The sequence below is a fragment of the Vulpes lagopus genome, chromosome 4 (genome assembly GCF_018345385.1).
Source record: "Vulpes lagopus strain Blue_001 chromosome 4, ASM1834538v1, whole genome shotgun sequence".
NCBI lineage: Eukaryota > Metazoa > Chordata > Mammalia > Carnivora > Canidae > Vulpes > Vulpes lagopus.
In genome coordinates, this window is record NC_054827.1 from 53,882,754 (window position 1) to 53,897,432 (window position 14,679).

The 14,679-nt window shown below is 50.6% G+C and overlaps 1 protein-coding gene across 1 annotated transcript in view; it reads left to right on the forward strand.

The window, feature by feature from the left end:
• Nucleotides 1-2,775: 2,775 nt before the first annotated feature.
• CLCN1 (chloride voltage-gated channel 1) overlaps nucleotides 2,776-14,679 on the forward strand; it is a 29,964-nt gene continuing 18,060 nt past the window's right edge. Inside the window, exons 1-7 of the mRNA XM_041752723.1 lie at nucleotides 2,776-3,015; nucleotides 5,868-5,988; nucleotides 6,380-6,511; nucleotides 7,069-7,197; nucleotides 7,448-7,581; nucleotides 8,862-8,939; nucleotides 9,942-10,020. Of these exons, the coding sequence (XP_041608657.1) occupies nucleotides 2,836-3,015; nucleotides 5,868-5,988; nucleotides 6,380-6,511; nucleotides 7,069-7,197; nucleotides 7,448-7,581; nucleotides 8,862-8,939; nucleotides 9,942-10,020 (853 nt within the window). The 5' untranslated portion in view covers nucleotides 2,776-2,835. The remainder of the gene's footprint in view (nucleotides 3,016-5,867; nucleotides 5,989-6,379; nucleotides 6,512-7,068; nucleotides 7,198-7,447; nucleotides 7,582-8,861; nucleotides 8,940-9,941; nucleotides 10,021-14,679) is intronic.

A 14,679-nucleotide genomic window follows, 5' to 3' on the forward strand; every position in this document is an offset into this window, starting at 1 on the left:
GGAAAAAAAAAAAAAGATGTTTCCCATTGAGCTAGGAGAATGAACCTGAGGCCAAAGACTATTCCATCTTTGCGCCAGTTAGGTAGAGAATAGGCCCCCCCAAAAAAGTGTATCATGCTTGAAAAAAAAAAAAACAGAAGGGAAAGAGACTTGTCCACTGCTACCAGGAAGGCCTTCTGTAGGCCTTGGAAGGGACTGGGATTTGTAAAGATCTGGGGGGCGCAGGGTCCAATGGAGAATACAGGAGAAATGACTTCCCATGAGTACATTTAGAGAGTGTGGGTGAGAGGGTCATACTTGCCTAGTTGAAACTAGAAAGTAAGCGGTTGTGAGTTTGGTGCTAGGCTGGTTGTGCAGAGGGAAAATGGTAACTGGAAGCCCCTGAAAGAGAGTGTAGTGATGTGTTGTCCAGTGAGCTGGGATGCCAGATTTGACGAGATCTGAAAACAAGAGTGTAACCCAGAAAGTTGATGCTTAAACTTATGGGAGGCCAAGGGGCTGGCTCGTTCACACCCACCTATACTCCCAACACACGCTTTCCCCTACACATGTGCTCCATATGGTCATTTTTTACAACCTTCCTTCAAATAGCAATTCCATAAGTCTATAGGTTTTACTTTTTAGTGTTATGGACCTCAAGATTATCTATTTAAGCCCTCAGAAGGATATATACCTTACACAGGATACATACCTTATGGAGTGCACGTATGCTTACAAATTTGTTTTCCAGGTTGTAGAGTTTTTCAGAACGCCCCAGAAACTCGTCTTCCAAATAAGAACCTAAGCAGTGTACTCATGGGTGGTTGGGAGGAGGGTGGCATAGTTTATATTTTATTTTCTTGTTCTCTTACGGTAGCCCATGAGATTTTAACTATTTCTAATGTCAAACTCAAGATAATTACTCACATATCCTTGCTTTGCAGCATTAGCAGCTATATGTTTCCTTGACCCCAAGTTCAGTATCTGGTGTTTAGAATCGCAGCTGGCATTTCTAGTTGAGTTGGTGGAATGAGGATTTTCCCAAACCCACTGATCTCTGCCTTCAAATCTTGGAATCCATAACTAGGTCCTGATTTTCTAAGGGATAGTAAAGAAATAGTAATAGTGTTCTCGGGGTTATCGAGTCCCTGTAGAAACTGGCTACCTTCAGGAGAGCCATACTCACAAACAGGTGACAGCCTTTCTGTTTCCAAAGCCCCCCAAAGAATCTACTTTCACTTTGTCACTCTGCCCTTCTAATTAAGAAAGTATTCCTTTCACCTTATACCTAATCCTTAGATCTGTTCTGCCTGCCAAGAAGGTGAATGTCACAGCCTTCAGTCCCTCAAACCATCACGTTTTTAATCGGTGGTGGTGGATTATAGGCCTTCAAGCTGTAGGATTTATGTTTGAAAACATGCTTTTATTTTTTTTTAAAGATTTATTTTTTAAAGTAACCTCTATACCCAACATGGGGCCCGAACTTACAACCCCAAGATCAGGAGTCACATGCTCCATCAAATGAGCCTGCCTGGTGCTCCAGAAAAACTGCTTTTAATGGCATCCATCTCACCTGCTTTGGACAGTTTCATTTAGCTGACATGAAGCTTTAACTGTAGACCAAACGAATGGTGTCCCTATTCTGCAGTCCATGAACCTGGAGTGTCCTGGGGCAGACCCTACTGTGACATTCTAAACTAGTAGATTCTAAACTACTCATTGGCTCATGTTTGTAACTTTTCTTCTAAGGTGAAGAGTTCACAGGGGAAGGAATGTCCTAGGAAAGTCAGTTTAAAAAAAGAAAAAAGTGACACCAGATAGAGTAGTTTGGCCTTGGCCAAAAATTATTGATCTGAAAAGGGGAAGAAGAGCAGAGTACTTCCCCTGTCATCTTTTATGTCTGTGGGGCTTGTAATGAGATAAACTTACTCTCTTCCCAGCCACCCCCTCTCCCCAATTCTCCCCTATGCCCCTGACCCACTTCCCCTTCTCCCGTTATCTGACCTGCCCTGACAGACCTAGGCAGGTGCTCCACAGTCTAAATGGAAGCTCAGTCCCTCCCTAAGAGTCCAGGCTTCTGATGTGACTGACGTATCTGTCTGGGAAGTGGGAGAAAGGCCAGAACTCATGGCTGTTGTTACCCTTGCTTCCCACACTCAGTGGGTAATAAGGGTGTGGTCAAGGAGCAGATACCAAAGCATTATTAGCAGCCTCTGGCAGATACAAATAGCAAAGCTGGAAGAGAAAACTGAAAATTGGATGAGTTGGGAGAACTGGTCCAACAAATGAGGACTCAATCTTGGGAAGATACCAAGCTGGGAGCAACCCAACAGCGGAAGATGGCAGAGAGGCACCCGTTACTCTCTCCGGTGAGTTACCCTCCAGGGTCCTCAGACCTTAGAATCATTCCATCCAGCACCCACCTCTCACCTTTCCATGCATGGAAGGAAGGATGGGACACTCGCTGGGAGCACGCAGATCAGAGAGCATGCTGAGCTGCTTTCCCATCCTGGTCTAAGCGGTATTTATAGAGGGCCCGGTGGCTTCGGCCTGGAAGCCTCCTTGTGATGATGGAGGGGGACAGTGCTGCTGGCCCTGCTGAGGGAATTCCCTGTGGGGCTGTCCCTCAGGTTCTCGTCCCCACCCCTCCCCCACACTGCTCTCACACCTGCTTCGACCCCAAGCAGATCAGATGTGGCAGTGGGGGGGGTCATGTGACGGAGAGATGGCTATAAATAGCTGGGGGTGGGCATGCTGCCCCAGACGCCTTGGGGACAGGCAAGAGGACAGGCTTAAGGAGCTGTATTGGGGGGTGGACAGGGGCAAGCAGGCCGAGGCCTGGCCCAGGGAGGGAACATGCAGCCATCCCAGTCCCTGAGGCATGGGGGTGAGCAGAGCTGGTGGGGTAGTGCTCCCCAGTACCAGTATATGCCTTTTGAACACTGCACCAGCTACGGACTGCCCTCCGAGAATGGAGCCCTTCAACACAGGCTCCACAGGGATGCAGGCCCCCGCGCCAACACCCGCCCCACGCAGGTAAAGTCTGAAGGGGAGGGGGTGGTGGAGTCGAGAAGGTAATTGTGTGATGGATTGGGGGAAACGAGGAATTAGGTGAAAAGTGGCAGAAGTGTTACCTTTTAACTTAAAAAAGTACATGGTAATGTGTTCAAAATATGAAAATCCTTCAAAGGGCTGAGCTCAGCTAAGTGTGCACTTCTAGAGAGACCTATGCACTTTTATATAACCCTAACAGAGCACCCGAATCCTAGGGGCGACCGGCACCATGACACATGCTTGACTAGCTCGTGCTTACATAACCGGCATGGAGTGGTTGGCGTGGGAGCCCACGCCTCTGTGTGTGCAAGCTGTCTCGTCCACCCTCAGCCCTACGCAGACACCACCAGATTCCTCCCTCCTGACCCTTGGTACAACACCCACAAAGGAATACTCTTGCAGAAGGCAGAAGAAAGAGGCTGGGATAAGTGGAGAAAACTAACTGAACTACGTATGAGTGATCAAAGATGCACTGGGGTCAAAGGAGCAGAAGAAATGTAATCAAACCTTTGGGTGGGAAGATTAATCAAGTAAGAGCCTACTAAGTGGTAGGCGCCCGGGAAGGTAGAAGTGTCTGTTCCCAGTGAGAGAGGCTTGGGGGCTCACTGGGGGTGTCCAGGGATGACCCCTCCCAGGAGTGGGGATTGGTGGGTTGCAGACATCAAGAAAGGGAAATTGGGAGGGCACAGTCAAAGGAAAGCCCCTGAGGTTGCCATGGACAGACACGCAGGTGATGGCCAGTGAGGAAGGGTGCATGGGAAGTGTCTCAGGATGGATCCTGTCAGGACCAGGAAGCCAGAGTTTAAAGTGTTTTAGCTAACGATGGATGCAATGGGTCCAGGAGTAATTGGGGGGGGAGGGGGATCTAGCTCGGGGTGGGGGAATTGGGGGGACTGAGGGGTGGCTGCACAGGGGTTGTCAGCATTGGAGGAATCTGTAGGATTCTCACTGCAGTCCCAGTCAGTCCCTGAGAGGAGGCAACCCTGGGGAATCAGTGGGAGGTGGGGATACAAAATCAGGGGAGGCTGAAATGGTGAGTGCAAGAGGGGGCCTGTCCTGGCCTGGGACTGGACAGAAAGACACCCCCCCCCCCACCGCCTGTGCCCCAGTCCTCGAACCTATGTTCACCCACCTGCCTGGGTGGGGACAGTGAAAACGAGAGTAAAAGTCACTTTCTGGTAGCAGGAAAGCAGACAGACTAGCATGCAGCTTCGTGTTGGAAAGGAACGGTAAAGTAATTTGGGAAGTAGAGTTGGCCTGAAAATGAAGAAGGGTTTGGACCTCAGGTTTTCTATGTTTAATTTTTATTATGGAAAATTTCAAACTTAAAAATAAAGCTGTATAATGAATCCCCAAGCACCCCTTACCCAGCCTCAACAGTTACTGGTATTTTGTCAACATTGTGTAGCTATTTTTCCAGGGCCCAGCCCCCTCCTCGTCCACACGCTGGTGTTTCTGTTCAGGAATCCTAGACCCAGCATCCCCTTCAGGCTTGAGCACACTACTCTGATGGGGTGCTTAGCCCCAAACCAGCTGGCACCAGTTTGGCTCTTTCGGGGGTTTCCCAGCCAGGGTCGGTTTGGGAGCACCCCCATCCTCATCTCCACCTGCCAGAGGCCAGGACAGCTGAGACGGCAGGTAGAGGGACATGCCCTAAGCTGCAGGAGTAGTGTCTGCTCTCTGGGGCCAGGTGAGGCAGGGAGGGACACACGGCCTCCCTCGGTCACTAACCTCACCCCAGAAGACGAAGCAGCCGTGAGCCGGGCAGTCAGTGTGTGCCTGTCCAGAACTGGGGCGTAAACTCTGCTGCTCATATTGTGAAATCAGATCTCTCCTACCCAGGCTCTCCCAGAACCAGCAACACGACCTGGCCTGACCCTGGCCCGAGAGGACGGAGCTAGAGTGTGGGCTGGGGGAGGGCGGGGGTGGGGAGGACACAGAGTAAAAGCAGTTGAGAGCCTCTGCTCCCCCTACCCCAAATATATGTGCTCCCTGCAGGGATGGGAGCAGAGAGCTGCCAGACTGGAGGGGTGCTCCTCCGCCCTGCTCACATGAGCCTCTAGGTATCCTGCCCTGGGAAGTCCCTTACTGGGACTGGTTTCTGTGTGTGCACACGCGCATAGGGAGGCAAGGAGGATGGGCTTTCTCTGAGCTTGCCAGAGCATCTCAGACACACCAAGACAGAGAAACCCAGAGTCACCTGCTAGTCTGTGCTCGGTGGTCCATGTCAGCCCTCCTAGGAGGCAGGCCAGGGCAGAGGAGGGGGTGGCTGGGATATTAGAGGGACAGAGGTTGAGACACGGTTAGCTGAGTCACACATAAACACCTCATTGACACTGATGTCCAGTCTTAGCAGAGTTCCTGTGTCTCTCTGTCAGAGTAGAAACTGACCTCCTTCGACCAAGATGGGTCTGGATGGGGAGAGGGTGAAGACAGGTGGGTAGGGGATCCCTGGGTGGCTCAGTGGTTTAGTGCCTGCCAGGGCATGATCCTGGGGTCCCGGGATCGAGTCCCGCATCAGGCTCCCGGCCTGGAGCCTGCTTCTCCCTCTGCCTGTGTCTCTGCCTCTCTCTGTGTGTGTCTCTCATGAATAAATAAATAAATAAATAAAATATTTAAAAAAAAAAAAAAAAGGTGGGTAGGTTAAGAGGTAAAGAGCGGAAGCATGCAGGCAGAGAGCTCAGGGCGGGGACAGCCCCCAGGGTGGCCCTATGTGAGGCTCTCAACACCCAGTTTAAAAAGTTGCTTGTTTTTCCTGTGGGTCTATGTGCTTCCCTCTGTCTATTCCTGTTAAGTCCAGCAAAGCAGACATTTCCCATTCTCTCTGTGTCCAGATCTATGGCCATTACAAACAGCAATTCTCAGACAAGGAGCAGGATACAGGGATGTCCAAGAAGATGGGCTCCAGTGAAAGCATGGACAGCAAGGATGAGGATCACTATTCTAAATGTCAAGGTGACAGGGCCTGAGGGATAAAGGGATCTGGGATGGAAGGCAGTGCAGGGCTTAGGAGAATAACTGGGGTGTCCCGTTGCATATAGCCTGCCTTCCACCCTCCGCACATCCACACTGAAGTCCTCTAAGCATTAAGGAAAGGCACCTGCCTCCTCTCCCTCCCACCCACCCCCAGGAAACAAGAGTTTTAGAGGGCATTCAGGTATCCCGTGGGAAACTGGACTGGGTGCTTTGGAAGGGGCAAGGGCAGCAGCTGGCAGAGTGGTGAAAAGAAGCTCCGTGAAGGAGCCTAGAGCAAGACCCCGGGGGCCCAGCTCCTCCGCTCCTTCCCCAGTCAGAGCCCAGAGGAGTGACTGGTTGGCTGCTCTTCTTTGCTCCTCCCTCTTCCCAGGCTGTGTCCGCCGCCTGGGACATGTGGTGAGAAGAAAGTTAGGAGAAGACTGGATCTTTCTGGTGCTCCTGGGACTGCTTATGGCCCTGGTTAGCTGGAGCATGGATTATGTCAGTGCCAAAAGCCTTCAGGGTAGGTTTACCTCGGCCCTTCACCCTCAGCCTCTCCCCACACTGCGGCGGCTGTTTCTCAAGTTCCTACCTAGGATGAGTGGGGTGCATCTGGGGAGGAGGGTGTTGCCCAGAGGAGATCTGGCCCAGGATGAGACCAGACCCAGACCCAGATCCATTTCTCCTGCCCCTTCACCTGCTGCCATCTAAGCTGAGGGCACCCCTCTAACCCGGTGGCCAATTTTCCCAGGGTTTGTCTGGTTTGGGCTCTGGCCACCCCAAGGCCCAGGTACCCCTCAGTTTTGGGGCAAACCGGGACAGCCCTGACAGGGTGCCTGCTCCAGTGGGGTTGGCAGCACTGGCGCAGACTCTACAAATGATGGGAACGTGTACAGGTCACGTCACCTCCTACAACTCAGGTTGCCTTTGTGCAATGAGAGCAGTACCATCTTGTGAGGTCGCTCAGGATTGCGAGGGCATGAGGACGTTCACAGCACCCGGGTGTGCTGTGGCTGTTGGGGTGGGGGGCAGCGACATCCCAGCCACACCGGGACTGAGCCTACGCCCCTGTCTCTACAGCCTACAAGTGGAGCTACTACCAGATGCAGCCCAACCTGCCTCTGCAGTACCTGGTCTGGGTCACCTTCCCGCTAACTCTCATCCTCTTCAGTGCTGTCTTTTGCCACCTCATCTCTCCCCAGGCTGTTGGTGAGAACTGCCCCCCCATCCTACCCCCATCTTGTCATGTTGTCAACATAACCTTGTTGCCCTGCAGATCCTTCCAGTCCGCTTCCTCTCTCACCTGGCCCTACTAACAGCCCACTTCCCTGCTTTTCCATCAGTCCCCAACACTGCCTCTTCCCCCACCCACCGCATCACCATGTCCACTGTCTGGATGTTCACCTCCCTTTGAACCTCTAGCGGGAAGCTGTACATAATCGTTCTCTGACGCTTCTAGGCTCTGGGATCCCTGAAATGAAGACAATACTCCGTGGGGTCATCCTGAAGGAATATCTCACCCTCAAGGCCTTTGTGGCCAAGGTTGTGGCCCTGACTGCGGGGCTGGGCAGTGGCATTCCTGTGGGGAAGGAGGTAGGTCCAGCGATGCTCCGGGAGAGGGCAGCACTGAGCCCCGGAAGAGCTGGGGAGGGGCCCAGGGCCAGTAGGGAGGGGAAGTAAATACCCGGGAAGGGAAGGCAGTCTCCCCGCCCAGGGAACTGTTGACACCTTGGGCTGGATAATTCTTGGTCCTGAGCGTCTGCCCTGTGCATTGTCAGAGGTTTAGCAGCACCTCTGGCCTCTACCCCTTAGATGCCAGCAGCGTCCCCAGTTTTTTTTTTTTTTTTTTTAAGATTTTATTTATTTATTCATGACAAACACAGAGAAAGAGAGAGAGAGGCAGAGACACAGGCAGAAGGAGAAGCAGGCTCCATGCAGGGGGCCCGATGTGGGACTCGATCCTGGGTCTCTAGGATCAGGCCCTGGGCCGAAGGCAGGCACTAAACTGCTGAGCCTGCACCACACACCCCCTCCCCCGGCTGCTCGCGTCCCCAGTTTTGACAATCAGAATGTCTCCAGATATTGGCAAATGTCCCCGCACAGATGGGGGTGTAGGGTGTCTTCCCCGGTGGAGGACCACTACTTTGGAGATACTCCAGACCAGTTTCTTTGTTTCAATACGTGAAAGTCAAGACCCAGAAAGAGGCTGTGCTTTTTTTCAAGGTTACACTCCTAAGCATTCTTGCCCTGCTACAATCAGGAATCCACACAGCAGCCAGAGGCCTCCTTTCAAAATGCAATCAGTGCTGGCTGACGCCTGCTCAAGAATTTCTAATGGCTTTCTAGACTTCTTGAAATAAAATCCAGACTTCTTACTGGGGTCTGGGAGACCTGTGGTGATCTGGATTCTCTCTCTGTCTGGTCTTCTGCCCTCCAGAAAGACTGTGCTTGGGTTACAGCTCTTCCTGTCCCTCAACCCCATAAGCTGATTCTGTTCCAGGGCTCCTGCACTTGCTGTTCCCTCAGCCCGGAACATTCTTCCTCCTGACACCCACGTGGCTCACTCCCTCATGTAGGTAGAGACACCACACAGTGGTGACGGCCGAAGCACCTTCTCAGGACAACCACCGCACCCCCGTCTGTCTTGCCTCCTCCACCCCTCACCCTTCCTCATCTCCTCCCCATAGCATCCCTGAAACGCTGGCAATTTCCTCCCTTCCTCTCTGGGATGGAGCTCCCCCAAAGACCCTCTGTCTTGCTCACTGTACTTCTAGCACCTAGCTTCAGTGCCAGGAGCCAGAAGGCTTGTCCACAGAATGCCACACAGCCTCCCAGGGGGGCCCCTGACCCCTCCCCCTCCTTCTGTCTCCCAGGGCCCTTTCGTCCACATCGCCAGCATCTGTGCTGCGGTCCTCAGCAAGTTTATGTCCATGTTCTGTGGGGTCTATGAGGTAAGGTTGAGAAAGTAAAATGAGGGAGGGGCTGTGTGTGTTCAGGGTGTCGGGAGGGCTGCCTTTGCTCTGGACTGGCCGTGATGCTGGAGTGAGGCACTGCGCTAACCCACGCTCCCTCATTCTCCCCACACGTCCTCCCACCCGTCTACCCCAGCCACACAATGCCACCCATCCCTTCTGGATCTGTGCCCCTGCGCCCTGGCCAGTTCCTCTGCTGCCCTGTATCAAAGCCCCTCCGCACTTCACTCCGCACTGCCCCCCCCCATCCCTGTGTCTTCCTGGCCCCCCACCCCACCCCTCCTGAGCACGGCTGCCGGCCCCAGCCCTCTGCCCTCCTTGTCCCGCGTGCTTCTCTGTTGCAGACCGCGTCTGGGCAGCTTGATCTCCTGGTGTCGGCCTGCGCGGTGGGCGTGGGATGCTGCTTTGCAGCCCCTGTCGGAGGCAAGTCCCACTTCCTCCCTATCCCCATTGCGAGCATGAATTAGAAGGGGGTTTGAGTAGCTGCCTGAGCTTTGGGGTGGAGAGGGTGCTGGCCAAAGCGACTGGTGGGGGGGCCTGGATCATAGCCCCTGGTTTGCAGGCGCCCCTACTTTTCTGCCAAAGGGCTATGTGCTCCTTTGCAGCTGGCAGCTATTTTATGCAGGCTTTATTGGTACTGTTTGTCTGAAGTCCTTCCTGTTTCTCTTGCTACTGACACTTCTTGCCCGGGTTGTCTCCATCTCCAGCCCCTCTCTGATGATCACATGTTGGCTTACCTGCCTTCCATATATTTATCTTCCATTTCATATTCTATGTTTGGCCTTTCGCTGTGAGGTCACTTCATGTTTGCCAAACTAACTGAGTTTCTCTTGGCCTGGGAATCATTGGGGGAGAGGGGACACTGTGATTCCCTGTGACTGAAGCCTCTCCTGCCTTATTCCCCACCCTTGCTTGTTCTCCATTCCTCTCTGCCTCCCTTCCCTGCCCCTCCCATCTCTCTGTCTCTCTCTCCCCTAGTAGCAGCCATACTATTACACTGACATGCTGACGGTGGGCTGTGCTGTAGGAGTTGGCTGTTGTTTTGGGACGCCACTTGGAGGCAAGTGATTTACCCCTCCTACATCAGTGTGCTGCTTGGGCTTGCTCCCCAGCCAGGTTTTGTCAGCATCCCCAAGTGTGATATTACCAGTTACAACGAAAGTATAACAAGAATAGCAAGTTTTTAGTGAGCATTTACTATGTGCGGTGATATACTAAGCATTCTACATTCAGTCCTCCTAAAAGCTGTACGAGACCGACAGCACAGAGAGGGAGGATAAAAGAGATTACAGAGAGGGTAGGTGACTCGAGCAAGGGGTAAGCCAGGAATGAAAACCCAGGCAGCCTCCCCAGTTCCCCCACGTGTATTAAATAAAGCCTGTCGATATTGTCAGACGTTTGCCCTCCTCCACTTACTACGTCTTCTACAGGAGACTCTACATAGTTTATTCTCCAAGGGAAAACCTCCGTTGTGTTACCAGAGCACAGAGGTGTAGGTGAACCTTACTTAGACTAGTGGTCAGCTTTCACGAGGGCTCTGGATGAGAGTTAAAGCCCGCAGCTCCCTGATGGCAGCTCAAACCTGAGGTTAACTCTTTCTGCATGTGTAAGGCAAAGGGTGGCTTTTCAGTCTGCCGCCTTTGCCCTGGGATAGTAATAAATGGCCCCAGACAGAGAAAGCAGTGGTACCTGTTTGTTTACAGCTTAGTTTGAGTTCTAACAAGATGAACACGGTGGGTCGGGGAGCACAGAGATTGCCTGGGTCATTCATTGGATTCATTGCTGACAAAAAGGACATCAAGTTGACAAGTGGGGAAATAGCACTGCAGGAAAAGCCTATGCTCCTTAAACACACCTGCAGTTAGATGTGTCTTTCGATTTTCGATTATGAAAATGTCATCAGTCCCTTTGTAGAGGGGTGCTCAGTGACTTGGCTCAGGAAAGACACGGGGATGAGCATTCAGAGGGGATGGAAGTGGGTCCTGCTCGCTTGTCCTGATGCTGTGCCAGCACGCACAGCTCAAGGAGACCAGGTTGGCACACATATCAGCTAGCATCCTGCCTGCACTTTTGCCATCAGCTCTTGTCATTAAGGCCACTAGTCCCCGTGAATGAGGGCTGTGTTTGAATTTCTGTACACGGTAGATGTTCACACTTACATTCATAACCACTTTCACCTTTACTCACTCTTTTCACCTAACAAATCCAGAAGACCTAAAAAACATTTTTAGACAGGCAGACTTTTAGAATTTTTGTATTTAATCAGCCAGATTCTTTTAAAAATGAAGAAAATCTGTATTTTTTTTGCATAAAACTAGAATTTCTAGGATGAACAACAAAGGTTTATCTTGGTCCAATGTAGAATATAGGAAAGATAAGAGAGTTACAGATAAAATGTGCCTCTTGATGCGAGAAAAAGTTTGGTATTGAAAAGTTACAATGCCATTTTCAGGATGTTTCTACTGAGTGCAAGTAATAAATGTCCTGGCAGGTAGCTTTATTTGATTGTTTTTCTTTTTTTTAAGAACATAGAATAATTCTGAAACAAAATTATTCACTATGTAACCAAATCTTTTGCTGTTGTTGTTAAGATTTTTCATTTATTTGAGAGAAAAAGAAAACATGAGTGAAGGGGGGGTGGGGAGGACAGAGAGAAGGCTCCCTGCTGAGCAGGAAGCTGCATGCCCACTCTTGATCCCAGGACCCTGAGATCATGACCTGAGCCAAAGGCAGATGCTTAACCAACTGAGCCACCCAGGTGCCAACTCATAATTCCTTACACCAAGGATAGAAATCTGCTTCAACATTCTGCTAAAAGGACAAGCATGCTTTTGCTTGCATCGTGTGCTCTCTGGATGCTGCTCTGGATCCTGTGCTCTCAGATGCTCACAGCTGAAAGGGTTGACGAGCAGATAAACCCATCCTCATGGCCCACTCAAAGAGGTGTCTCAATGGCATCTTGAGCAGAGCGTAAGGAAGACTATGAGGACAGGGTACTCTGGATGGAAGGAACAGCAATCAAGTAATCAAGATCTGGGGGCTCTAACCACAGATGAGGGAGTTTCAAGAGGATACAGGGGAACTGGAATGAGTCTGGACGGGGAAATGGGGCTGTTTCATTAAGATCCTCAGCGGCCATGCATAAGAATGTAGGTTCTATTCTCCAGACTAGAATATGTCCAAATGTGTTTTACAGAACATAGTTCTTGACAGTATTAATAGCTGTAACATTTGAAAAGGGTCCCAAAGTCAAATAAGTTTGAAAATACTGTGTTAAGCAGATAGTTTTATTGAACTAGGCATCGTGAATATGCAAACTGTAGCTCAAATACAGCGTTTCCCACAGAATCCTCATTGCAAGGAACTTTCTATGACACCCATAGTATCTCACAGATGGACTTGGGAAATGCTGTCATGGGTGAAGGGGAGCCATGGAAGAGTTCTGAACAAGGAAGTGACACAACAAGCTGTGCACGTTCATCCAATCCCTTTGGCAGAGGTGTGTGCAATAGAACTGGCCCGTGGATTAACAGCATTCATCCAAGATTAACAAGAAGACTATTGTCGTAGCCCTGATGTTAGATGATGAGAGATTGAACTGGATTGAGGCAGAAGAGAGAGAGCACGAGAAGAGGATGATGCATAAAGGTGATGGGAAGTAAAATTAAAATTGACAGGATCTGGAGGTTGTTTTTATGCGGGGTTACAAAGGATGAGAGAGGAAGAGGAATTTGGGCCTGCTCCCAAAGTTTATTTCAAAGAAAATTGGGTGGACAGCAGTGCTAGTAAGCAAGACAAGGAATATAGGAAGTGAAACAGGTCCCGAGGAGTTAATCAATTTTACTTTTTTTTTTTTTTTTTTTTTAAGATTTATTTATTTCAGAGAAAGAGAATGGGTAAGCGGGTGGAGGGGCAGAGGGAGAGAATCTTCACGCTGAGCTCTGAGTTCGATCCCTCGACCCAGGAGATCATGACCTGAGCTGAAACCATGAATCAAGAGTCAGGTGCTTACCCAACTGAGCCACAGAGATGCCCCCAATTTTATTTTAAATATGCTGAGTTTGAAGTTCCTGTGGAGTGTCCAAGTGATACCAAATAGGCAGCTGGAGCCAGAGTCTGAAGTTCAGGCCCAAGCTGAAAAGAACGCTTTGCTAACCAGTAGCATGTAATGGCAGTTGAAGCCACGGGCATTAATGGAATTGAGAGGGTGCATCTGTGAGTAGCAAGAGCAGGACGCCAAGCACAGAGCCCTGGCCTGAACCTAGACAAAGGAGCCAGAGCCGAAGAACAGAGAACATCCAGGGGGGCAGAAGAGAGCAGTAGTATTGAACCTCAAAGACCAGAGAGTTTTCAAAAGCTGTTTGTGTTTGTAATGCTTTGTTTGCTTTTAGCAGCACATTTTCTGTTTGGCTCAGGCTAATATTAAAATCAGTTCTCGTTCCTGAGCATACAGTGACAGACTGCTAGGGAAAGCATCCCAGAACCACCTTGTAGGAAAGAAAATCTAGCCTAGGGTTTCAAAAAATGGTTGTAAAATATTCATAAGTTGGATAGCTTACACCCCAACACATCAAAGCTGACTTTGGTTTTATTACTAGTAAAGAAAAGGAGAGAGACTGGCTCCACCTGCTTCCCCACTGTGTCAAATCCTCCTTTTAGCTCCAGGAGGCAGGCACCTAACCTGATGTGATTTGAGGCGCAGGGGCAGAAGGGGTAGCTGGCAGCTCTCTCTGCCCCAAATTCCACCGTCCCTGACTCTCTTTTCTGAAATAGCATCCGTTCTGTCCTCTTTTGTTCTCCTTCCTTCTTCTCTCCATCCACAGAAGAGACCATAAGCCCCGACAATGTACCAGGCATGGCAGGAGGTGGTGGTGGGTTCCAAGGAATTTTCGATCCTAGGGGGATCTTGGACATGCAAATAAATAACTATGTCTGCAAGTGGCAAGTGCTCAAATAGTCCAAAATTCTGAGACAGGAAGATGAGAGAGGGGCTGTTTCTACTTGCCCAGAGGGCCCTGGGAATGCCTTTCTAGAGAGGCTGGCATTTGAGCTGACCACTAGGGACCTTCGGCCAAGTGCTGCAGCTGCTCTGTGAGGGAGTAACAGTTGGGCCACCACCCCTTGGTGCAAGTGACCTCCTGCGACTGTCACCTGTGAAATAGAGGGGGCATGTCCTGAGGGATCCAAGAGAGGTGACTTTGATTACAGAACAGGGAAGGAAAAAGGGCTGGGGTGTGAGATGCTACCCGAGGGGGAGGCTGGAGCAGGTGGGCATTTCCAGCAGGCCAGCAACCGTCTACCGTGGGGAGAACCGGGGAGACAGACCTCAACCGTTCCTGGTCTCTCATGGGGCCAGGCCTCTTCTCCATTCAGCGGATTGTACGCTGCAGTTCCCTGGTTTCTCCTCACTTTTGATAAAGATGAGGCTTAACTAGGTCCTTTTGTCATCACTTTTTACCTTGTATCTAATCAAAGTCCACTCCCTTATTCTTAATATGTTCAAAGGTAACTTTCTCTGCCATCTCTGGAATCTTGCTTTCCGCCCTCATTAGCATTCCTTACTTGGCCCCTACCAGGGCTCGCTGTGGGTGTGCATATCCACCTCCTTGTGTTCCGCTGCACCCTCTGCTCTCAGGAACAATACTATTTAGGACTTTCCGTCAACCTCACCCACCTTTCTTAACCAAATTGTTTTTACCTTCTAGCCTCTTGGGTTTCC